This window comes from Anolis sagrei, chromosome X (assembly GCF_037176765.1).
Source record: "Anolis sagrei isolate rAnoSag1 chromosome X, rAnoSag1.mat, whole genome shotgun sequence".
NCBI classification, from domain to species: Eukaryota; Metazoa; Chordata; class Lepidosauria; order Squamata; family Dactyloidae; genus Anolis; species Anolis sagrei.
The window spans coordinates 29,493,430-29,519,461 of record NC_090034.1 but is presented as its reverse complement, the minus strand read 5'-3'; the positions used below and the strand labels follow the sequence as shown (position 1 = coordinate 29,519,461).

The window sequence follows — 26,032 nt, the reverse complement described above, 5'->3', positions numbered from 1 at the left end:
TGAAGCAGCAGCTCCCCATGTGGCTGGAATTGAGCAAATCCTCATGAAGCCGGAAAGCTGGAATGTTAAATTGCCATTGTGTCTGTCTACAGATATTGTATGTCTAATTGGCATTGAATGTTTGCCATGTATATGTGCATTGTAATCCACTCTGAGATGCCTGTGGGTTGAGAAGAGCAGAATATAAATACTGTAAATAAAAAATAATAATAAATATGATGTGATAATATGATATAATAACAAGATACAGTGAAATATAGCATAATATAATATGGTAAAATATAAAATATGATAATATAATGTAATAATGTAATATAATTCAATGTAATGTAATATAATAATGTAATATAATTCAAAATAGGATGTCATTGCAGGTGTGGTACGTGTCCTTGGCGCTCTCAAAGGACCTGACGCTCCTCTGGATCAAGCAGCTCAAGGACGTCCTGTGGCTTTGCTGCAACTTCCTGAAGATCCTCAAGGTACCTTTCTGCCATTTCCTGCCTGCCTTCTCTATGGTTTCCTCCCACCAACACTATAGTTTCTTCCATTTTTATATTATTTTATTATATGTTATGTTATATTATAATTATTATATTATCTTATTTTATTATATTGAAAGGTAAAGGTTTCCCATTACATTAAGTCTAGTCATGTCTGGGGGTGGTGCTCATCTCCATTTCTAAGCCAAAGAGCCGGCGTTGTCCATAGACACCTCCAAAGTCACGTGGTCAGCATTACTGCATGGAAGGCCGTTACCTTCCTGCAGAAGCAGTACTTATTGATCTACTCACACTTGCATGTTTTCAAACTGCTAGGTTGACAGAAGCTGGGCCTAACAACGGGAGCTCACACCGCTCCCCGGATTCAAACCACCAATGTTTTGGTCAGCAAGTTGAGCAGCTCAGTGGTTTAACCCACTGCGCCACCACATGGCCCATTATATTAAATTTATTATGTTATTATATGGTATTATATATTATATGTTCATTCGTTCAGTCGTCTCCGACTATTCGTGACCTCATGGACCAGCCCACGCCAGCGCTCCCTGTCGGCCATCACCACCCCCAGCTCCTTCAAGGTCAGTCCAGTCACTTCAAGGATGCCATCCATCCACCTTGCCCTTGGTCGGCCCCTCTTCCTTTTGCCTTCCACTTTCCCCAGCATAATTGTCTTCTCTAGGCTTTGCTTTCTCCTCATGATGTGGGCAAAGTACTTCAACTTTGTCTCTAGTTATAATATGTTATATTATTATTTTATATGTTGTATTATTTTATTTTTTTGTTTTACATTATATTTATTTTATTATTATATTATACATTATTATTATATGTTATAGTCTATTATATTATATGTCAGGAGCAACTTAAGAAATTGCAAGTTGCTTCTGGTATGAGAGATTTGGCCATCTGCAAGGACGTTACCCAGGGGATGCCCAGATGTTGTACCATCCTGTGGGAGGCTTTTCTCATGTCCCCGCATGAGGAGCTGGAGCTTACGGAGAGCTCAACCCACTCTCCCCAGATTTGAACTGTTGACCTATTGGTCAGCAGTCCTGCTGGCACAAGGGTTTAACCCACTGACAATTTATAATTGATAAATTATTATAGTACACTAAATAATAAATAAGAGGTAAATGTTTTCCCCAGACATTAAGTCCAGTCATGTCCAACTCTGGGGGTTGGTACGCATCTCCATTTCTAAGCCGAAGAGCCAGTGTTGTCTGTAGACACCTCCAAGGTCACGTGGCTGGCATGACTGCCTGGAGCGCCGTTACTTTATTTTATTTAATAAAATAATATAATATAATAACACAGATTATATATATATATATACACACACACACACATATATACATACATATATATATATATATACACACACACACACACATATATAATAGTATTGAATGTAATAAAATAAAAATAATGTATAAGAATATAATTTAATGATAATAATTTTCTTCCAAAAATAAAGCCAGACATCTTGCAAGATTCCAAGCTGGTCAACCTCCACCTCACGATGCTGGTGACCTTTACTGACCCTGCGACCTGGAAGATCCTGCGTGGAAAAGGTCATCTTGTTTGTTTATCTCTGAAGAAAAGAGGCCCTCTGTAGGCATTTCCTAGGTTCTCCAATTCAATTCGGAGGTAGTTGATTTCATAGAGTTGCATTGGAGAACCCAGAAATATCTATGTGATTGACCTAAGAGAAGCTTACCTTCACGTCCCAATACCTAGCTATCTTTGTATCTATTCATTTATTTATCTATCTATCTATCTCTCTATTTATATTCATCTATCTATTCATCTATCTGTTTCTATTGATCCATCTATATATGTATCATGACCTGAAAGTAGGCCTCTTTTAAATCCATCACTATCTGTCTATTCATCTATCTATTCAACTATGTGTCTGTCTGTCTATCTCTCCATCTATCTATCCATCCTTCTGTTCATTTATCTATTGATCCATCTCTCCATCTATGTATATATCAGGACCTGAAGGTAGGCTTCTCTTAGGTCCATCACTGTATTTAACTATCCATCCATTCATCTATCCATCTATTCATCAATCTATCAATCCATCTACGTATCAGTTTATATATCAGTCTATCAATTCATCTATCTATCTCTCTATTAATCCTTCTATCTATGTGTGTATCAGGACCTGAAGGTAGACCTCTCTTAGATCCATCACCCTATCTATCTATCCATCCATCCATCCATCCATCCATCTATCCACTCATCCATCTATCTATCTATCCATCCATCCATCTATCCACTCATCTATCTATCTATCTATCTATCTATCTATCTATCTATCTATCTATTCGTTCCTCCAGGACCTGAAGGTAGACCTCTCTTAGATCCATCACCCTATCTATCTATCTATCTATCTATTCATCCATCCATCCATCTATCCACTCATCCATCCATCTATCTATCTATCTATTCATTCCTCCATCCATCCATCTATCTTTTCTATTCATCTATCTAACTATCTATCTAACTTCCTTTCCTTCCACAGGGGAGGCCCTGCGCCCAGCCATGTCCCACATCTGCGCCAATGTGATGGGCCACCTCAACCAGAAGGGCTTCTACTCAGTGCTGCAGATCCTGCTGACCAGTGGTTTGGCCCGCTCCCGACCCTCCTTCTCCAAGGGCAGCCTGACCGCTGCCTTCTCCCTCGCCCTGCGGTAAGAGGGAGCGAGGGACCTCTGGTGGGAGGGATCGAGTGGTGTATGTCCCCTTATCATCGTCTCCTTATTGTCCTCCTCCTATAGGCCAGTGGTGGCGGCCCAGTTTTCAGACAACCTTCTTCGCTGTTTCTTGATCCACATCCTGTCGGTGCCGGCCATCGCCACCCACATCGCCACCCTGACCCCAGAGGTGGGTGTCTCCTTTACTCATAATATTAAGAATTATATAATAATAATAATAATAATAATAATAATAATAATAATTCAAAAAAAGATATTTCCTGCATTAACCACTATATGGCTATAGGAATAATAATAAAAATAATATATATTTAATATAATAATATTAATAATAATATTGGTCTATGCTCTAAAAATATAAAAAACAATATAATAATAATATAGAGTTAGGAAGGGGAATAAATTATATATATATATATATATATATATATATATAATAAAAGTCAAGCTAGTATTATAATAATAATGCAATATATTCAACATAGGATGTCATTGCTTGCATCAACCAGTAGGCGACAATATCAAATATAATATAATATCAACATGAATAATATTATTTTTTCACTTTCTCTCTTTCAGCGCCTGGTGGTCATTGAGTCCCATGACCTCCTGCGGAAATTCATCCTCTTCTTGAGCCGTGAAGAGCAGTGCAGAGATGTCTGCGTCTGTTTGGAAGGAAGCCACACGCTCTGTCTCCTGGGTATTATTATTCTTACATAATATATTAATACTACATTGCATTTCAGAATGAACTTATACATTCTTCAATTCCCGCCAGGCAACCTAATCTACCTGGCCTCTTTGAATGACCGAGTCCTGGAGGAGGAGGCGGCCCACTTTGTGCGGGTCCTGACCTGGATGCTGTGCTATTGCCAGAAGTACGTCTCCCAGAAGAAGTCCAACCTCACCCATTGGCACCCGGTCCTGGGCTGGTTCTCCCAGGCGGTGGATTATGGGTAAGACGAGGAAGCCCTTAATTAATTCATCATTGGATGGGAGGTTACTAACTGATTTGCACAAGCCCCTGATTTGTTCAGTATCTGCACTCCAAATTCAACAGGGTTATTAAGTAATTTGCACAAGTTGCCAATTCGTTAATCTGTGATTTGTTCAATATCTCCAATCCAAACTCAACAGAAGCTATTAAGTAATTTGCACAAGACCCCGATTCGTTCGTCCCTGATTCATTCAGGATCTCCAATCCAAACTCGACAAAAAGCTATTAAGAAATTTGCACAAATCCCTGATTTGTTCAGTATCTCCAATCCAAACTCTACAGAAAGCTATTAAGTAATTTGTACGAGTCCCTGATTCATTCAGTGTCTCCAATCCAAACTCAACAGGTAGTTGTTAAGTAATTTCCACAAGTCCTTGATTTGTTCAGTATCTCCAATCCAAAGTAAACAGTAAGCTACTAAGTAAATTGCACAAGTCCCCGATTCGCTCAGTATCTCCATTTCAAACTCAACATGAAGCTGTTAAGTAATTTGCATGAGTTCCTGATTCACTCAGTGTTTCTAATCCAAATTCAACAGGAAGCTGTTGGAGTCGATTGGTGTAAATTGTAGGGGTGATACAGATGTTTGATCTAGATCAGGATCTTGAACCCTTGTTAACAGCTTGTTTATTTTGACTTTGGTTGTAATGTGGGTTGTATACTGTATGTGTATGTGTTAAATGGCCTATATATAAAACATATTTCTGTTAAGTGCTTTGCACGATTCCCAGATTCGTTCTGTGTTTCCAATCCAAACTTGACAGGAAGCTGTTAAGCAATTTGCATGAGTCTCGGATTCCCTCCTTTTCTTTCCATCTGCTGTTGTTGTCTTCAGATTGAATGAATCGATGCCCCTCCTAACGAGGCAGTTGCAGCACCTGTGGGGTGTCCATCTGATTCGCATCCTCTTCAGTGACGTCCTCAGCAAGAAACTCCAGGAAAACCAAGATGGTGCCCGAACTCAAGCCCCGGCTGCTTCCCCGCAGAACAGCCTCCCCATGAAAAGTCAGTATTAGAACCATTAGAGGTGGACTCTAGCCTCCATAATCCCCTACATGAATGAGGGATGATGGGAGATGTTTTGAAAAAGTGGCATTCATAACCTTTTTGAAAAGAAAAATGATGTCATATCCTTTTGGCAAATGTGAATCTCCATGAATATCTGGAGACCACCTTTTGAAAACTACTAGTCAAGGAAACTTGTTAGAAGTCAACCCTTTGAAAAACTGATGTTCACAAGCATTCATGTAATTGCACACAGGTAACTCAGCTGTTCAGCTGATAAACCATGTCTTTGAACTGCCAGGGACAAAGACATGCCACTGCACAAAAACATGTATTTAGCTAGCAGAGTTTTGAAAATGTTTCTTTGAAGTTGAAATTGCAGTTTCCCAAAACATATACTTTCCCTTGAAACCTCTTAGTTTAAAATATACACTCAGAAACAAAAGCAGTCTTCTTTGAAAAGTAACATATCTTGTTTACTCACAAACATCTTGTATTAATTCAACATACAGGCACATTTATAGATTGGATGCAGTTTCTCTTTGTTAAGAACACAGGGCATCATTCTTAATCAATAATCCAAAGTCTTTAAGGATACATTTTATGAAAGCCCAAACTGTATAACTGTACTCACTGCTTATCAAAGCAAACATATAGTAAACAGTTTCTGCATAAGTGCAAATGACATCTACTTCCACTGAAGTCCAAAAGCATACATACATCCACCTCCAGTGAGGTCTAAAGTGGACTTCTAACATTGAGGTCTAAATCTGAGGTCTAAAGTGAACTTCTAACATTGAAGTCCAGAAGCATACTGATAACAAAATGGAGTCGAGTCTGAACATGCTCAGTGCAATCACATGTCTGTAGCCTCTCCCATACCAAAGAGGTCAGCCAAACTGGCAAATCTATATATACATACAATGCAGGTTAGAAAACATATACATTAACAAGCAGATAGTGAAGGCTTGGAAGGTTATTGTTTCCAACCAGATGCATTTGAGGGATGTTGGGAGATGTATATGGCAACCGTATTGGATGGGAGATCATGGGAGATATCTCAGGAGACCCATGTTGACTTGAGGGTTGATGGGAGATGCATCTGGAGACCCAAGTTGACTTGAGGAATGATGGGAGATGTATATGGCAACCATATTGGTTGGGGAATCATGGGAAACTTTCTGGAGACCCATGTTAAGGGATGATGGGAAATGTGTATGGAGGCCATATTGGTTGGAGGATGATGGGAGACATCTCAGGAGACTCACATTGATCTGGGAGATGCATAGGGCAGCCATGTCTTTTCCCCATCCATAGACCTCTTCAAGAGGGCCTTCCAGAAGTCGGCCTCCGTCCGCCACATCCTGAAGCCTGTTGGCGGGAAACGGGTGGATTCGGCTGAAGTCCAAAAGGTCTGCAGCATCTGTGTCCTCTACCAGATGGCCCTCACCACCCTGACCCAGATCCGCCTGCAGATCCTGACCGGTTGGTTCCCGTCATTATTATTGTTATTGTTATATTATTGTATTGTTGTGTTTGGGCTCGGCCTCATGTAAGCCGCATCGAGTCCCTTGAGGAGATGGTAGCGGGGTACAAATAAAGTGTTATTATTATTATTGTTGTTATTAAATTGAGGCTTCTTCACTTTGCTATGTTGCTTTGGTTTCACTTTCAGTTGACTATGTTGCGTTGATTTCACTTTCCTTTCACTATGAAGCTTTGATTTCACTTTCTGTTCACTATGATCCTTTTGTTTTTCATTCAATTCAGTACTACGATTTAGTTTCACTAATATTGTTCACCTTCAGTTGACTATAATGATTTGGTTTTACATTCAGTTTACCATGATGGTTTGGTCACACTTTTGGATCACTACCAAGCTTTGATTTTACTTTTGGTTCACAGCGATAGTTTAGTTTCACTCTTAGTTCACCTAAGTTTACTATGATGGTTTAGTTTCACTTTTCGTTCAGTATGATGCTTTGGTTGCACTTTCAGTACAGTGCTTTGGTTTGTATTTGGGTTCGTTATTATTGTTTAGTTTCATATTCAGTTCATTACGATGCTTTGGTTTTACTTTCATATCACCACTATGCTTTGGTTTGAATTTAGATTCACTACGATGCTTTCAGTTCATGATGCTTTGGTTTTGTTGCTTGGCTTCAGTTTCCTGTTCAGTTCACTGCAATGCTTTGGTTTGGATTTGGGTTCACCACGATGCTTTGGTTTCACTCTCAGTTCAATACTATGATTTAGTTTCACTTTTAGTTCACTTTCAATTGACTATGATGCTTTGATTTCACATTCAGCTTGCGATGTTGTCCTTAGGCCTGACCTACTTGGATGACCTGCTCCCAAAGCTGTGGGCCTTCATCTGTGAGCTGGGGCCTCAGGGTGGCCTGAAGCTCTTCCTGGAGTGCCTGAACAATGACACGGAGGAGTCCCAGCGTCTACTGGCCATGCTCACCCTCTTCTGCGACTGCTCAAGGCACCTCATCACGTAGGTCGCCACCAGATCCCCGATTCGTTCAGTATTTCCAATCCAAACTCGACAGGAAGCTATTGTTATTTGCACAAGTCCCTGATTCATTCATAATCTTCAATCCAAACTCAAGAGGAAGCTATTGAATAGTTTGCACCAGTACCTGATTCAATCAGTATCTCCAATCCAAGCTCGACTGAAAGCTATTGAGTAATTTGTAGGAGTCCCTGATAGGAGATACTAAACTGATTCGTTTAGTATCTCTAATTGAATCTCAATGGGAAGGTATTATTTGCATGAGTCCCTGATTCGTTCATTTTATTTATTTATTTACACTATTTATATTCCGCCCTTCTCACCCTGCAGGTGACTCAGGGCAGATCAAAATGTACATATACAGGCAAACATTCAATGCCTTAGACACACAACACATACAGACAGTCAGAGGCAATTTAACATTCCAACTTTTTCTGGCCACCAGGGGAGCTGTCGCTTCACTGTCCATATGCGACACTGATGAAGTACTTCCACATTCCCCGCATGCTCGCTGATCTTTATGGCCTCGTAAATTAGTTCAATTAGCCTCCCCACAAAGTGGTACCTAAATTTCCTACTTGATAGATGCATACTGCTTAACTGTTTTTAATTTGCTTTAGGTGTTGTATTGTTGTGTTGTGTTTTGAGGCCTTGGCCTATGTAAGCCACATTGAGTCCTTCGGGAGATGCTAGCGGGGTACAAATAAAGTTATAATAATAATAATAATCCAAACTCAAGAGGAAGCCATTGAGTAATAATAATAACTGTCTTTCGAGCTTCAAAGGTCAACAACAAGCTACACAAATTTGGTTGGAAGCTCACTCTGACTTGGGCTAGCTTCGAACTCATGACCTTTTGGTCAGTAGTGATCTTAATGCAGCTGACACCCAGCCAGCTGCGCCAAAGTCCCAGTGCAGTATTTCCAATTCAAACATGACAGGCTATTAAATAATTAAATAATTTGCACAAGCACCTGAATCATTCAGTATTTACACTCAAAACTCAACATAAAGGAAGGTGTTAAGTAATTTGCACAAGTCCCTGATTCATTCAGTGTCCAATCCAAATACAACAGGAAGCTGTTAAGTTATTTGCACAAGTCTCTGATTCGTTTATCATCTCCAATCCAAACTCAAGAGGAAGCCATTGAGTAATTTGCATGAGTCCATGATTCATTAAGTATTTGCACTCAATACCTGAAAGGAAGGAAGCTGTTAAGTAATTTCTATGAGTCCCTGGTTTGTTCAGTATCTCCAATTCAAACTCATATATATTCTATAGGATCCTGGACGACATTGAGGTGTACGAAGAACAGGTCTCCTTCAAGCTGGAAGAGCTGGTCACCATCTCCTCCTTCCTCAATTCCTTCGTTTTCAAGATGATATGGGACGGCATTGTGGGTAAAGGAACTCACATACATAGGCCAGGGACTTGACCCAATATACATACATAACTATTATTATTATTATTATTATTATTATCATTATTATTATTATTATTATTATTCCCTATGCAGAGAATGCCAAAGGGGAGACCCTGGAACTCTTCCATTCAGTCCATGGGTGGCTGATGGTCCTCTATGAGCGCGACTGCCGGCGACGCTTCGCCCCGGACGACCATTGGCTGCGCAAGTAGGGCCACCACTATTATCAATATTACTCAATATTATTTTTCAATATTATCGATTATTATTTTTATTATATGGATAATATATATAATATACATATAAGGATAATATTGATGATAATTATATATATATTATCAATATTATCATATACATTTTTGTCATTATAATATATTAATATTAAATGATAAAATGTATAAGATAATATTGATGATAATATAGATAACATTATATATATCATATATATTCTCAATATTAATATCAGAGATATATCTATTGCATATAATAATAATATTGATAATAATATATGTATTGTCAATATTTTCAATATTATAATATGTTATAATATATAATATTAATATATGTGATAATATAGAATAAATATATTATGATAATAATATATGATATTGATAATATTAATATTATTCATTATAATTATCAAGATTATTATGATGAATATTGTTCAATATGATTATCAATATTTCCAATGTTATTAATATTAATATTATGAAAATATAATAATTATTATAATATTATAATGATGATTCTCTTAGGGACCTGAAGCCCTGCCTGCTGTTCCAGGAGCTGGAGAAGGACCGGAAGCGGGCCCAGCTGGTCCTCCAGTACATCCCCCACGTCATACCCCATAAGAATGTGAGATTCCTTTGCATGCTTGCACCTTACTCAGAAATTATTATATTATATAAAATATTATTTATATACATATATATATATATATATATACACACACGCATAAAATATTAAATATCATCATGCTAAATATTATATATAATAAAATAAAATATAGATATTATATATATAATATACATAAAATATTAAGTATTATGTCAAATATCATATTATATATTTTTATTATTTTAAATAATATTATATAGTATTATAATATTTTATTACATATTGTTATATTACATATATTTCTATTTTATATATTATTATTTATTATATTGTTATATGAAATATATGTAATATCATTATATAATATCGTAAATATCTTTGTATATTTTATATTAATATTATATTAAATCATATTTTATATTATATGTATATTATATATCATTATATTAGATATTATTATATGATATTACATGATTATATAATATATTACAATGTTACTATAACTATATAATATTAAATATTTTACATTAAATGTCATATTAAATATTATTGTAATTTTATTGTATATTATTGTTCCAAATCATATATATTATTATATTAAATCATATATATTATATTTTATATGACAATATTATTTATTATTAAGTTAAATACCTTTATATAATGCTAATTATTATATATTAATAGTATATACTGTCATATTAAATATAATTATATTATATGTTATTGTTATATATTATTATATATGGTAGATTATTATTATATTAAATCATTGTATATTATAGGAGCCCCCGGTGGCACAATGGTTAAACGCTTGTGCCAGCAGGACTGCTGACTGGATAGGTCAGCGGTTCGAATCCGGGGACAGAGCAGATGAGCTCCCTCTGTCAGCTCCAGCTCCCATGTGGGGACATGAGAGAAGCCTTCCACAAGGATGGTAAAACATCAAACATCTGGTCGTCCCCTGGGCAATGTCCTTGCAGATGGCCAATTCTCTCACACCAGAAGTGACTTGCAGTTTCTCAAGCCACTCCTGGCACGAAAAAAAAGTTATATTACTATTATGTATTATTATTTATATATATCTTTATATAATGCATATTATTATTTTATATGTTGTTATATTAAATTATTTATTTATTTTATTTCATTCACTTATACCCCGCCCTTCTCACCCCGAGGGGGACTCATGGCGGCTTACAGGGAGGGCACAATTAGATGCCCAATCACATAACAAGTAATCCAAAAAATAACAATTCAACACTTAAATTAAAAACATCAATACATAGTAAAATCCTAAAACCTAAAACAATCTCATGTCAGAGTCCATATATCAGAGTCCATAAGTCCGTTCTACTCCGTTAGTCTTTGTCTATTCCCAGGTCCTTGAGTTAATTGACAAAGACCATAAATACCATTATATTAAATATTATATATATTATTGTTATCTATAATTATATATCATTATATATTATTATATTGAATCATATATTATATATTATTGTTAAATAATAACATATCTTATATATTAATTATATAGTTATATTAAATATCTATATTAATTATTATTATTATATATTATTATATTATCCTAAGCTGGCCTTTCCCCTTGCAGAGGGTCCTCCTCTTCCGGAACATGGTTGCCAAGGAGAAGGAGAAACTCGGATTGGTTGAAACCAGCTCTGCCTCCCCACATGTCACCCACATCACCATTCGCCGCTCACGCATGCTGGAGGTCGGTAGGCAGAAGAAATAAGAACATATAATTAATTAATTATTTGTTTATTATTTCAGGCATTTGTACCCCGCCCTTTTCAACTCCCTGGGGGGTACTCAGGGCGGCTTATAATAACATGTATAATAATAATATAATAGATGTTTTCAGAAAAACATCTATTGCTGTTCTATTGACTATTCTAAAGCCTTTGACTGTGTGGATCATAACAAACCGTGGCAAGTTTTTGGTGGTATGGGGATACCAAGCCACCTTGTCTGCCCCCTCAGGAATCTGTGTAACGACCAAGTAGCAACAGTAAGAACTGACCACAGAACAACCGGCTGGTTCAAGATTGGGAAAGGAATACGGCAGGGCTGTCTGCTCTCACCCTACCTATTCAACTTGTATGCAGAACACATCATGTGTTGTGCGGGACTTGACGAATCCAAGGCTGAGGTTAAAATTGCTGGAAGAAACATTAACGATCTTAGATATGCAGATGATACCACTTTGATGGCCAAAAACGAGGCGGAGTTGAGGAGCCCGATAAGCAAGGTGAAAGAAGAAAGTGCAAATGCTGGGTTTCAGTTGAACATAAAAAAAACCCAAAAAACAATATGGCAACTGGACTGATCGATAACTGGCAAATAGAGAGAGAAAACATGGAGGTAGTGACAGGGTTTGTATTTCTAGGTGCAAAGATTACTGCAGACACAGACTGCAGCCAGGAAATCAGAAGACATTTACTTCTTGGGAGGAGATCAATGACCAAGCTCAATAAAATAGTGAAGAGTAGATATCACACTGGCAACAAAGATCTGCATAGTTAAAGCAATAGTATTCCCCGTAGTAACTTATGGATGTGAGATCTGGACCATAAGGAAGGCTGAGCAAAGGAAGAGAGATGTTTTGAACTGTGGTGTTGGAGGAAAATTCTGAGAGTGCCTTGGACTGCGAGAAGATCCAACCAGTCCATACTCCAGGAAATAAAGCCCGACTGCTCATTGGTGGGAAGGATAGTAGAAGCAAAGTTGAAGTACTTTGGCAACATCATGAGAAGACAGGAAAGCTGGGAGAAGAGAATGATGCTGGGGGAAATGGAAGGAAAAGTAGAGGGGCCGACCAAGGGCAAGATGGATGGATGTTATATTTGAAGAGGCTGGATGATCTTGAAGGAGCTGGGGGTGGCCACGGCCAATAGGGAGCTCTGGCCTGTACATACAGGCGGGGTTTGGAGGTGATTGCCCTGGGAATCTGGGAGTTGTAGTTCTCCCTTATCCAGAGAGCACTGCACCCAGCCAAACTTGACAGACAAACCCAACATGGCCAGCTTTGAATACTGGCAGGGTTTGGGGTGAATGAGACATGATTTTGGGAAGTGCAGTTCACCCACATCCTTATGCATTTTCGAATGAGTGCATTCATAAAAGAAAACACCAGCAAAGACTGGCTTTATTTCTAAGAAATGGAGCTACAAATTACTGAACTGATATTACTCTGATGTTTTAAAGTGTCTAATTAGATAATGATATGTTATTATGTTTTTAACTGTTTTTAGCTGGTAAACTCTGTTGTTTGCTCTGGGCTTGGTCCCACGTGTAAGCCGCCCTGAGTCCCTTCGGGGAGATGGTGGCAGGGTATAAAAATAAATTTGTTATTTTTATTATTATCATTATTATTATTATTACCTAACACCGCAAAACAAACAATGCCTTTTTCAAATAACCTGGGCACCGTTAGGTCCCTAAACTAGTATAATATAATAATGGCTATAGTTCTGTATGGATGCAATGCCCAGATGTGGCCATAAGGGGGTGTCATACAGAGATATATCTATATGTGTAATGCCTCTCAATAATTTAGGATGGCTATGAGCAGCTGCGCCAGTTATCACAGAACGCCATGAAGGGAGTCATCCGGGTCAAGTTCGTGAATGATCTTGGGGTTGACGAGGCCGGCATTGACCAAGATGGCGTTTTCAAGGAGTTCCTAGAGGAGATCATCAAGAAGGTCTTTGACCCCGCACTCAACCTCTTCAAGGTGTTATTACTATTATTATTATTATTATTATTATTATTATTATTAATGTTTTCATATATCATTATACTAGATTATTTATAATATTATATCATATTATATCATTATATATTCTTTTTATTATTTTATTATACCATATTATTATGACATTATATATTATATTATTGATCATAACATTATATCATTGTATATTATTTTTCTTACAGCACAACTATTATATTGTTATATTATTTTTATTATTTTATTATCATACTATTGTTTTATTATACCATTATTTTATTTTTGTTACATTACTATATAATATTTTTATTATTTTGTCATTAATTATATTATTATAATTACTGTATTATATTATTTATATTATTAATGCTTTTATTATATTATTTTATATAGTTATATACATATTTATTATATAGTATCATATAATAAATTTATTTTAAATATTTTATTAATATATAATTTTCATACCATTATATTATATTATTTCTATATCATATTGTTATCATACCATTATGTATATTATTTTATTGCATTCTTATATTCTTTTATTATATATTATGTTTATTATATTATCTTTTATTATCTATTATTTCTTCATATTGTTATCATATATTATATTTTTATATTATCATACCTTTATATTATATCATATTATTATCATACTATAATATTATACTATTTTTATTATTATATTTGTATATTATATCATTATAACATATTATCAGCATACTACTATATTATATTAATTTAATTATTATATCATCTGCATACCATTACATTATATTTATTATTATATCACTATTCCCCACAGACTACCAGTGGTGATGAGAGGCTCTACCCGTCCCCGACGTCGTACATCCACGAGAATTACTTGCAGCTCTTTGAATTCGTGGGGAAGATGCTCGGGAAGGCCGTCTACGAGGTAACCTATCATAAAAAAATAATACAATATAATAATATACTGATATGATCGTAATAACAACAATAATATGATATAGTAAGTATAAGGATATATAATGATATAATAAATATAATGATATAACATGATATAAAATAACATGATATAAAAATAATATCACAATAATGATATAATGATATAATAATAAATATAATATGACAATAATATAATGATATAATGCCAATCAATGATTTATTATGGTCTATGACCAGCACACTATAGAATGGGGCACAGGTGCCCAAGGAAGGGAATCACAGTTCCCAAGTAAGTCAGATAAAAAAGCAGATTAAAAACATGTTATAAAAGAGACAGATTAAAAAACAAACTAAACTTACAGTTTAAAGTGCACGTATGAGTCTAAAAGAGGGGGCAGCTAATAGGAGATATCAAACCACTGGGAGGCTCTAAAGAGGGATGAGAGGGGAGCATTTACAGCATTTCAGTTATTACAAATTACTCTAGCTGTATTCCCTGCAGGAAGTTGCCTAGTGGGGTCAGTCATCAACTGTCTAATGTTAATCGCTGCTGCACAGAACTTGGCAGCACTATGGGTTATCGCAGAGCAGGAGTCCGAGAGCAGCAGGAAGGTGTAATAATGATATAATAATAAGTATAACATCTATGTATAAAAGTGTATGTGTGTATGTGGCAGAAGTGTCCACTCACACTGACAGCCTCCCACCTCCACAAACAGCTATAACCCACAGTACCCAGGAAACACCAATGGCCCTCCTTCCAAGGACATTGCAGGTTATAGTGAGCACCATGAACATGTCCAAGAACCCTGCCAGTGTCCTCCGCAAACACCATACTGTCCGCCACCCAAGGAAAGCTGACTGGACGGTAATGGTTTGGGTCGTCCTTTTTTCCCTTCTTGAAGATAGGGACCACATTTGCCCTCCTCCAATCTGCTGGGACTTCTCCCTTTGTCCAAGAACTCTCCAAGATGATTGCCAGTGATTCTGAAATTATTTCCACTAGTTCCTTCAATACTCTTGGATGTAGTCGACCCGGCCCCGGGGACGTGAATTCTTTTAGATAAGCCAGGTATTCCTGGACCAGTTGTTTTCCTATTTGGGGTTGGATTTTCTCTAATCCCTCTTGCTGGGGTTGAGAACGGCTTTCTTTTTATGAGAAGACTGAGGCAAAGAAGACATTAAGTAGCCCTGCCTTTTCCCTATCCCCTGTCAGCATTACCCCATCTTCTCTTCGCAGAGGCCCTATCGCCTCCTTGTTATTCCTTTTTCTACCAGCGTTAGCAAATAAGCCCTTTTGATTGTTTTTAATGTCACTGGCAAGGCTGAGCTCATGTTGCGCTTTAGCCTTTTGAACCTTTTCCCTACAGGAGTTGGTTATTTGTTTGAATTCTTATTTGATGATTTCTCCTTTTTTCCACTTCTTAGCACAGTTAGAAGTTCTTTGGACATCCATTCAGGCTTCTTTGCACTTGTCTTATTTTTTCTCTTTGTTGGCGCTGTTTGCAATTGCGCCTTGAGTATTTCACTCTTGAAAAACTCCCATCAATCCTGAACTCCCTTCTCCTTTAATATCAGCATCCACAGAATGCCACGCAGTATTTCCTTCATTTTTCGGAAGTCAGCTCTCCTAAAGTCCAGAATGCGTGTATGACTTGTCTTAGTTTTGGCCTTCCTTCGTATCACAAACTGCAGGACCACATGGTCACTTGCCCCTAAGGATCCGACCATTTTGACTTTGATCAGGTCCTCTGCGTTTGTTAGGATGAGATCAAGAGTAGCTGACCCCCTTGTTGCCTCTTCTACCTTCTGGACCATAAAATTGTCTGCAAGGCAAGTGAGGACTTTGTTGGACTTCGTACTCTTGACTGATGTCATGATCTCGATCTCATGCCACCCAACTATCCGCCTTTCTGACATAGAGTACATGGCCCCATGGGCCAAAAGGGAGGACAGGCCATACGAACCAGCCATAAAAGTCAATTGCCCCAAGAAAGGGGCTAGCTCCAGGCGTCAGGACTCTTGAGTGATTTATGATATTGTAGCTAGGCCTATATAGACAGGCAGTAGTGCGAGACTCTTGTATTCTGAACAATAAAGACATTGGTATCTGCAGCCCTTGTGCATATCTGTGTGTTCTTTCAGAGAAGACCGATCCACAGCAACACAAGTTGGAACTGAGAAACATTACAGCCGAGTTTATTTTCCAGCAAATGTCGAGATAGTTTAAATTGCCCATGACTAGTATGTTTCTTCTTTGTGCCTGTTTGGTCAACCGTTGCCAAAAGGCTTTGTTGAATTCTTCATCCTGGCTCAGAGGTCTGTAGTAGACACCCACAACGAGATCTTTTTCAGTCCCAGTTCCCTTGATTCTTATCCAGATACTTTCAAGCTGGTTTCCCGGATTTTAGTCTTGCATCTCTTCTGCAACATAACTGTTTTTGACATATAAGGCTAGCTACCCCCCCTCCTCTCCCCCTTTGTTCAGTTTCTGTGAAAGAGGGTATAGCCCTCAATGGCTACATTCCAATGATAGGAATCATTTCACCAGGTTTCAGGGATGGTTTTGTTGGTCATCAGATGCCTGATGACCAACAAAACATACTGGAGGTGTTTGTGGGGGGACCGACCCATCCACATGGGAGTTGTTGTTTACCCTGCACCCAGAGCACTCTGAAACCCACCAATTATGGATCTGGACCAAACATGGCACACAGAACCCTGGTGACCAACACAACATGCTAGAGGTGTTTGTGGGGGGACCGACCCACCTGCATGGGAGTTATAGTTCACCTGGCACCCAGAGAGCATTCTGAAGACCCCAACGGTGGATTTGGAACACAAGTGGCACACAGAACCCTGATGGCCAACAGAACATACTGGAGGGGTTGGGGAAGGAATGACCCACCCGCGTGGGAGTTTAGTTCGCCCTGCATCTGGAGCTCTCTGAAGCCCTTCAATAATGGATCTGGACCAAACTTGGCACACAGATCCAACATGCCAAATTATGAATACAAGTGAAGTTTGGGCGGCGATTACCCTCAGAATCTGGGAGTTGTAGTTCACCTGCATCCAGAGATACTATGACCGCCACCGACAATGGAGCGGGATCAAACTTGGCACAGAGAAGCCCCATGACTAGCTGAACATACTGCAGGGGTTTGTGGGAATTGACCTTCTTTTTGGGAGTTGTAGTTCACCTGCATCCAGAGAGTAGTAAACTGTTGAGATTAATTTCACAATTCAGCAGCAGATCAGTTGCACAACTTCAGTGCTTTCCAGTAGCTTCTTCCTGCACAGTACTGTATTTTCAGTCAACTGCTCCCACAGCCTGCAGTCACTCTGGAACCTTTTACAGACACTTGAGCACATGCCCGGCCATTGTCAGTTTTACCATTGTCTTTTCCCCAGTCTAGATGATATTACAGACTTACCACAGCATACAGTTGTATCTTGTCTTAGCAGACAGGTTCTTTTAATTACATATAGCCTTCGACGAACAACATCACACCACAAGGAGAAATATACACTGTACATGACTTCCTTATATACAATTCTATACAATTACACATAGCAATCACCGATTGGTTCCCAACTCATTGACTCAACCCAGACCCAAGATTACATCATTCACAATCACCTGGACCAGGCCAGAACACATTCCCCAAATGAAGTTCTATATACAGTTAATGCATGACTCAGCATTTCCAATAGAAGCCCATTAGCAGTGCATGACTCAGCTATATTACATTACAGTACCTGTCATAAACCCAGCCAATGTTGGATTTGGACCAAACACAGACCCAACATGGCTATCTGTGCATACAGGTCTGGTTTGGGGAGGATTTACACACGATTCTGGAAACTGTAGTTCACACACATTGTTATGTATTTTCTAATGGGAGCATTCATAAACAACAAAATCAAAGACTCGCTTTTTGTTAATAACTAGTGTTACTGATTAACTAAATGATACTACCTAAAACCCTTTTTCAAATAACCCGGGTCCTGCTGTGTACCCAAGCTAGTATTATTATAATATAACGATAAAATAATAAAATAATGAATATAATACAATGATATATACCATACCATTCTATTTCTGGTCAGGGGATCGTGGTGGACGTGCCTTTTGCCTCCTTCTTCCTCAGCCAGCTGCTTGGCCACCATCACAGCCTCTTCTACAGCTCAGTCGATGAACTCCCTTCCCTGGATTCAGAATTCTACAAAAACCTCACCTCCATCAAGGTGCCATTATTATTATTAGTTATATTTGTTATTATTTATTATATCATCATTGCTTTAATAATGTTGTTGTTCATTCGTTCAGTCGTCTCCGACTCTTCGTGACCTCATGGACCAGCCCACGCCAGAGCTCCCTGTCGGCCGTCACCACCCCCAGCTCCTTCAAGGTCAGTCCAGTCACTTCAAGGATGCCACCCATCCATCTTGCCCTTGGTCGGCCCCTATTCCTTTTGCTTTCCACTTTCCCCAGCATAATTGTCTTCTCTAGGCAAAGTCTCCTCATGATGTGGCCAAAGTACTTCAACTTTGTCTCTAGTATCCTTTCCTCCAATGAGCAGTCGGGCTTTATTTCCTGGAGGATGGACTGGTTGGATCTTCTCGCAGTCCAAGGCACTCTCAGAACTTTCCTCCTGCTTTAATAATATTTATTATTAATGTTATTATATTTCGTATATTAGGATTATTATATTTATTATATTTATTCTTTTATTTATACTTTCATTATTATTGTTATGAAATAACATTATTATAATGATTATTGTTGTTGTTAGGGGAACCCTGGTGGTGCAGCGGGTTAAACTGCTGAACTTGCTGACCAAAAGGTTGGCGGTTCGGATTCAGGGAGCGAGGTGAGCTCCTGCTGTTAGCCCTAGCTTCTGCCAACCTAGCACTCTGAAAACATGCAAATGTGAATAGATCAATAAGTACTGCCTTGGTGGGAAGGTAATGGCGCTTGGTGCACCGTTACCTTCCTACCAGAGTGGTACCTATTGATCTACTTGTATTTCCATGTTTTCAAACTGCTAGGTTGACAGAAACTGGGGCTAGCAACAGGAGCTCACTCTGCTTTCCAGATTTGAACAGCCTTTCAGTTAGCAGCAGCTCAGTGGTTTAACCTGCTACACCACCAGGGGGCCTTATTTATTATTATTATTATTATTATTATTATTATTATTATTATTATTATTATTATACTAGCTGTCCCCTGCCACGCATTGCTGTGGCCCCATCTGTGTATATGTGTTTTTGTGTATGTGTTTATTTGTGTATATGTGTATATATATGTTTTGCGCATGCGTTGTAATGTAATTTTTGTTTTTTGACTTTTTAAGTCTCTTCTGCTATGTTTTTCAGTATTTTTATGAGTGATGGTCACTTGGCCTGATAGGTATATTGCGTCCAAATTTGGTGTCAATTCGTCCAGTGGTTTTTGAGTTATGTTATTTATATAGATGGATGCAGTGCTAGACACATTCCACAAGGGGGCAGGATAGAGATAGTTCTATAGTTGTGCGTTACTATTATTATTATTTGAAACACAACAAGATGAGTCCACAGCAGACACTCTGCTGGCTGTTGTATTGGATCACACATCGGACATTACCCAAGTGTCTAGGACTGTGTGATGTATTGGCGAATAATGCATGCAGATCCCAATTAGGTGGCCTTCTGCAGCTGGTAGATGGTAATCTTGTCAGCGCCGATTGTGTTTAAGTGCATGCCAAGGTCTTTAGGCACTGTATCCAGTGTGCCAATCACCACTGGGACTACCTTGATTGGCTTGTGCCAGAGTCTTTGCAGTTTGATCTTTAAATCCTCGTATCGTGTCAGCTTTTCCAGTTATTATTATTTGAAACATAACAAGATGAGTCCACAGCAGACACTCTGCTGGCTGTTGCATTGGATCACACGTCAGACACTTCCCAAGTGTCTAGGACTGTGTGAAGTATTGGTGAATAATGCGTGCAGATCCCAGTAAGGTGGCCTTTTGCAGCTGGCAGATGATAATTTTATCAGCGCCTATTTTGTTTAAGTGCAGGCCAAGGTCTTTAGGCACTGCACCCAGTGTGCCGATCACCACTGGGACCACCTTGACTGGCTTGTGCCAGAGTCTTTGCAGTTTGATCTTTAAATCCTCATATTGTGCCAGCTTTTCCAGTTGTTTCTCTACAATCCTGCTGTCACCTGGGATTGCGACATCAACGATCCATACTTTTTTTTTAACACGATTGTGAGGTCATGAGTATTATGCTCCAAAACTTTGTCTGTCTGAATCCAGAAGTCCCAGGGGAGTTTGGCGTGTTCATTCTCTGTAACTTTTTCCGGCTTGTGATCCCACCAGTTCTTTGTCGCAGGTAGATGGTCTTTGTGGCACAAGTTCCAATTAATCATCTGAACAACGTTGTGCCTCTGCTTGTAGTCTGTCTGCGCAATGTTCTTGCAGCACATGAGGATGTGGTCTATTGTTTCATCTGCTTCCTTGCAGAGTCTACACTTGGGATCTGTTATCGACTTTTCAATTCTGGCTTTGGTGGCATTGGTTCAAACGGCTTGTTCTTGGGCTGCCAGAATCAGGCCCTCCGTCGTCTCCTTTTTCAGAGTTCCATTTGTGAGCCACAGCCATGTTTTTTCTTTGTCAATTTGGCTCTCCATTTTTGCTTGAAACTGTCCATGGAGAGCCTTCTTTTGCCAGTTTTCTCTTCTGCTTTGGATTGTGTTTTCACTCTTTGTCTCTGGCACTTGAAGCAGTTGACTACTATTGACTTCCCTCACTGTTGGTTCTTGACTGCCTTTCACATAATCTGCCAGTGTGTGTTTCTCTTCTTCTACCGTTTGTTTCACTTGCAGAAGCCCTCTCTCTGCCTCCTGATTTTCTGGGCAGGTCAAGTCTGTCGATGACATCTCTACGCGGGTGTAATGAGTAGTGGGCTGTCATCAGTTTCCTTGTTTTTCTGTCCAGATCATCCAGCTCTGCTTGTGTCCACTTCACAATCCCAGCAGTGTATCTAATGACGGGGATGGCCCAGGGGTTGAGAGCCTTGATCGTATTTCTGCCATTTAATTTGCTCTTCAAAACCTTTCTGACTCTTTGGATATATTCTTTGCTGACCACATTTTTCACATGCCCATGCTTGATATTGTCCACTTGTAGTATGCCCAGATATTTATAGGCTTCAGGCTGATTGCACTTTATGGTTTGTCCATATGCCCTCGCTGTGTGTAATTTTCCCTTTCTTTAATGCCACTGTGGCACATTTGTCTAGGCCGAACTCCATACTGATGTCAGTGCTGAAGATTCGATTTCAGCTTCTGATTTTCCATAAAGCTTTAGGTCATCCATGTACAGCAAGTGAGAGCTTTTTGGTGAATTTCTTGTTATTTGGTAGCCTAGGTTTGTTTTCTGTAGAATTACTGACAGTGGGATCAGTGCAATAATGAACAGCAGTGGTGACAGTGAGTTGCCCTGGAAAATAATAATAATAATAATAATAATAATAATAATTATTATTATTATTATTATTATTATTATTATGTGGATGTAATGCTCAGAGGCAGCCATGAGGGGGCAGCATATGGATAGAAAGGATCAACTCCATACCTATGTTATTCTCTTCTTTCTCCTTTTTTAGCGTTATGACGGTGATGTCAGCGACTTGGGCCTGACGCTCTCTTATGATGAAGATGTCATGGGTCAGGTATTATTATTTATATTTGTTATTATATACATTAATTATAATTATTATATGCATTTAAATCTATGCAACATCACATTAATTCTTCTCTACTTCCTTCTGTTAGCTCGTTTGCCACGAACTCATTCCAGGTGGGAAGACCATCCCCGTTACGAACGAGAACAAGTAAGTTTGGAAATAGGAAGTCCCACCTCCAATTCCTCCTCGCTTACTGTTTCTGAATACAACCCCTAGGAGATCTACTTTCTCCGAATCTGAAAGGACGTCCTCCTTTGGAAACAGGAAGTCCCACCTCCAATTCCTCTTTATTTCTTGTGTCCCTATACAACTCCTAGAAGGCTTACTTCCGCTCTTCTGCAGCTTGGAGAGTAAGGACTTGATTTGGAAACAAGAAGTGAGGGGGTGGGATTTCCTGTTTCCAAAGGAGGACGTCCTTTCAGATTCGGAGAGCTCAGAGCTACTTCACCTGCTTGGAGAAGAATGCCTCCTGTTGGAAACAGGAAGTTCCACCTCCAATTCCTCACTTCCTGTTTCCATATATGTTCCTTAGAAGTTCTACTTCCTCCCTTCTCCAGTTCTGAAGGAAAGCAGAAGGTCCTGCCTCCTTCTTACTTCCTGTTTTGAAAGGAATCCTTCCTCTCCAAGCTGGAGAAGGGAGCAAGTAGGTCTTCTAGGGGTCAGATATAGAAACAGGAAGAGGGAAGGAGGAGGCGGGACTTCCTGTTTTCAAAGGAGGCCTTTCTCTCAGAGTGGAGAAGGGTGGACATAGCTCTGAGCTCTCCAGTTCGAAGAGGAAGGCCTTCTTTGTGAAACAGGAAGTCTCACTTCATCCTCACTTCCTGTTTCCAAAGGAAGACTTCCTTTCAGATTTGGAGAACGTAGAGCTACTTCCTCCCTTCTCAGGTTTGGTGAAGAAGTCCTCCTTTGGAGACAGGAAGTCCCCTTTGGGAGACAGGAAGGCCTGTCTCCTGGTCCTTCCACTCACTTCCTGTTTGCTCCCTTCCTGTTGCAGGATCAGCTACATCCACCTGATGGCACACTTCCGGATGCACACGCAGATCAAGAGCCAGGCATCCGCCTTCATTGGGGGCTTCCGCTCCATCATCCGCCCTGACTGGATCCGCGTCTTCTCTGCTCCTGAGCTCCAGCGTCTCATCTCCGGAGACAATGCACAGATCGACCTCGAGGACCTCAAGTGAGTGCAGAGAATGATGATGGGGATGAGGAGGAGGAGGATGAAAAGAATAATGATAATTATAATATGACCAAGCGCAGATCGACCTCTAGGGCATCGAGTGAGCAATTGGATTGGGAAGCAGAAGGAGGGTAAGGATTATAATAATAATGAAAATAATAATGAAAATAATAATAATAATAATAATAATAATAATAGTAGTAGTAGTAGTAGAACAACAACACCACGAAGATTGACCTTGGGGACCTCAAGTGAGGAATGAGAATGGGAAGCATAAGGAGGGATAAGGATGATAATAATAATAATAATAATAATAATAATGAAAATAATCATTATAATTATAATAATATAACAACACAGACATCGACCTTGGGGGCCTTAAGTGTGAAATGGGAATGGGAAGGAGGGATAAGGATAATAATAATTAGAAATAATGGAAAATATTGATAACAATTGTAATGATTAAATGATTATAATAATAATAATGAAAATAATTATTATAATTCTAATAACAATAGAAATCATAATAAAAATGATAATAAATTGAAAAAATAAATAAATTTTTAAATGATATAAAAATAGAATAGAATTAAAATATAATATAATAAAATAAATAGCAAATAAATAAATGAAATAAGTAAAACAATAATAAAACAATAAAAATGAACATTGTTGTGTAACAATACATATATCTAACTTGACATTATTGCTCAATAATAATATTTATTTCTTACTCGACATTGGTCTCTGAGAGGATACATAATAATAATAAATAAAATATAAAATATATTGTTTTTATTATTATTTCAGGAAGCACACAGTCTACTATGGGGGCTTCCACGGGAGCCACCGGGTCATCCTGTGGTTGTGGGACATCCTGGCCAATGACTTCTCTCCCGATGAAAGAGCCATGTTTCTCAAGGTGAGTGGAGGAGATGGCCATCTGCCTGGAAGGTTTTCGTTGGGCTCCTACCCATATATAAAATCGACACCATTTCCTTCGTATTCCCAGTTTGTGACCAGCTGCTCCCGTCCACCGCTCCTGGGATTTGCCTACCTCAAGCCCCCTTTCTCCATCCGCTGTGTTGAAGTTTCAGATGATCAGGTAGGTTATTATTATGAATAATATATTTATTAGTATATTATTTATTATATTAATATAGGTTACATATATTTCATTATTATATAATAAATATTTATTACATTTATTGTTATGAATTATGGGGAGATAAAGCAGGGTATGAATAAATATAATAATATGTTTATTTTATTTTTATTATATATTATTATATTTTTATTACATGTTTAGATTATTTATATTATAATGTTATATTTATATTGATTATATTATCTATATTTCCATTATTACAATTATTACATATATTATTTATATCATGAAATAAATATTGATAATATTTATTATTATATTTATTTATATTTCTATTATTACCATGATATCTTAATATTACATATATTATATTATTATATCATATAATAAATATTTACAATATTTAATATATTTTCATTATTATATAATTATATTGATTTTTATTATATTATATTAACTATTATTTTCCTTGTTACTATATTATATATTTATATTTATATTATGTCTTTTTTATATTTGTTATTATATTATTTTATTATTACTATATTTATTTATTTTTATTATTAATATTATTATTATATTGATGGAGGTGCTCTTACATTGTGTGATACAGGACACGGGGGACACACTGGGGAGCGTTTTGCGGGGCTTCTTTGCGATCCGAAAGCGGGAGCCAGGGGGCCGCCTGCCCACCTCCTCCACCTGCTTCAACCTGCTCAAGCTGCCCAACTATGCCAAGAAGGCCCTCCTCCGAGAGAAGCTGCGCTACGCCCTCACCATGAACACCGGCTTCGAGCTCTCCTGATGCCACTCGCGCATTAAACACAGCCTGCACAGCCTATGCCTATGCCATCTTTCCTTTGGGAAATAACAGTGGGGAAAGGCTGTGCCGTGTAGGTAGGCAAGAAGGGCAGTAATATCTAGCTACTCCAAAAGGATATTTACTATTATTTATATTATATTGTTATTATTTTATTCCTATTTATAATTCTAAGGTAGAGAGGAAGGACGGTAATACCCGTATTATTGGTTTATTTATTATTATTTTAATAATACTATATTATTATTTTATATTATTACTATTTATAATTATAAGGTAGGCAGGAAGGGCGCTAATACCTGGCTACTCCGAATTTATATTATTATATATTATTATTATATTATTGGAGCCCCTGGTGGTGCAGCGGATTAAACTGCTGAGCTGCAGAACTTGCTGACTGAAAGGTTGGTGGTTTGAATCCGGGGAGCTGGGTGAGTTCCTGCTGTTAGCCCCAGCTTCTGCCAACCTAGCACTTTGAAAATGTGAGATCAACAGGTACCGCT

General features: G+C 38.1%; 1 protein-coding gene across 4 annotated transcripts in view; it reads left to right on the top strand.

The window, feature by feature from the left end:
* The window catches only part of UBE3B (ubiquitin protein ligase E3B), a 34,751-nt gene extending 9,201 nt beyond the window's left edge, over positions 1-25,550 (top strand). For all 4 annotated transcript variants that reach the window (XM_060786132.2, XM_060786130.2, XM_060786131.2 and 1 more), the window contains 22 exons: positions 375-479; positions 1,975-2,071; positions 3,028-3,196; positions 3,284-3,389; positions 3,800-3,920; positions 3,999-4,176; positions 5,053-5,222; positions 6,540-6,707; positions 7,551-7,722; positions 9,023-9,141; positions 9,258-9,372; positions 9,920-10,019; positions 11,617-11,736; positions 13,582-13,758; positions 14,567-14,677; positions 18,799-18,936; positions 22,344-22,409; positions 22,513-22,571; positions 23,419-23,601; positions 24,412-24,523; positions 24,614-24,706; positions 25,323-25,550. In XM_060786132.2, the coding sequence (XP_060642115.2) occupies positions 375-479; positions 1,975-2,071; positions 3,028-3,196; positions 3,284-3,389; positions 3,800-3,920; positions 3,999-4,176; positions 5,053-5,222; positions 6,540-6,707; positions 7,551-7,722; positions 9,023-9,141; positions 9,258-9,372; positions 9,920-10,019; positions 11,617-11,736; positions 13,582-13,758; positions 14,567-14,677; positions 18,799-18,936; positions 22,344-22,409; positions 22,513-22,571; positions 23,419-23,601; positions 24,412-24,523; positions 24,614-24,706; positions 25,323-25,514 (2,871 nt within the window). In that variant the 3' untranslated portion in view covers positions 25,515-25,550. The remainder of the gene's footprint in view (positions 1-374; positions 480-1,974; positions 2,072-3,027; positions 3,197-3,283; positions 3,390-3,799; positions 3,921-3,998; positions 4,177-5,052; positions 5,223-6,539; positions 6,708-7,550; positions 7,723-9,022; positions 9,142-9,257; positions 9,373-9,919; positions 10,020-11,616; positions 11,737-13,581; positions 13,759-14,566; positions 14,678-18,798; positions 18,937-22,343; positions 22,410-22,512; positions 22,572-23,418; positions 23,602-24,411; positions 24,524-24,613; positions 24,707-25,322) is intronic.
* Positions 25,551-26,032: the final 482 nt, after the last annotated feature.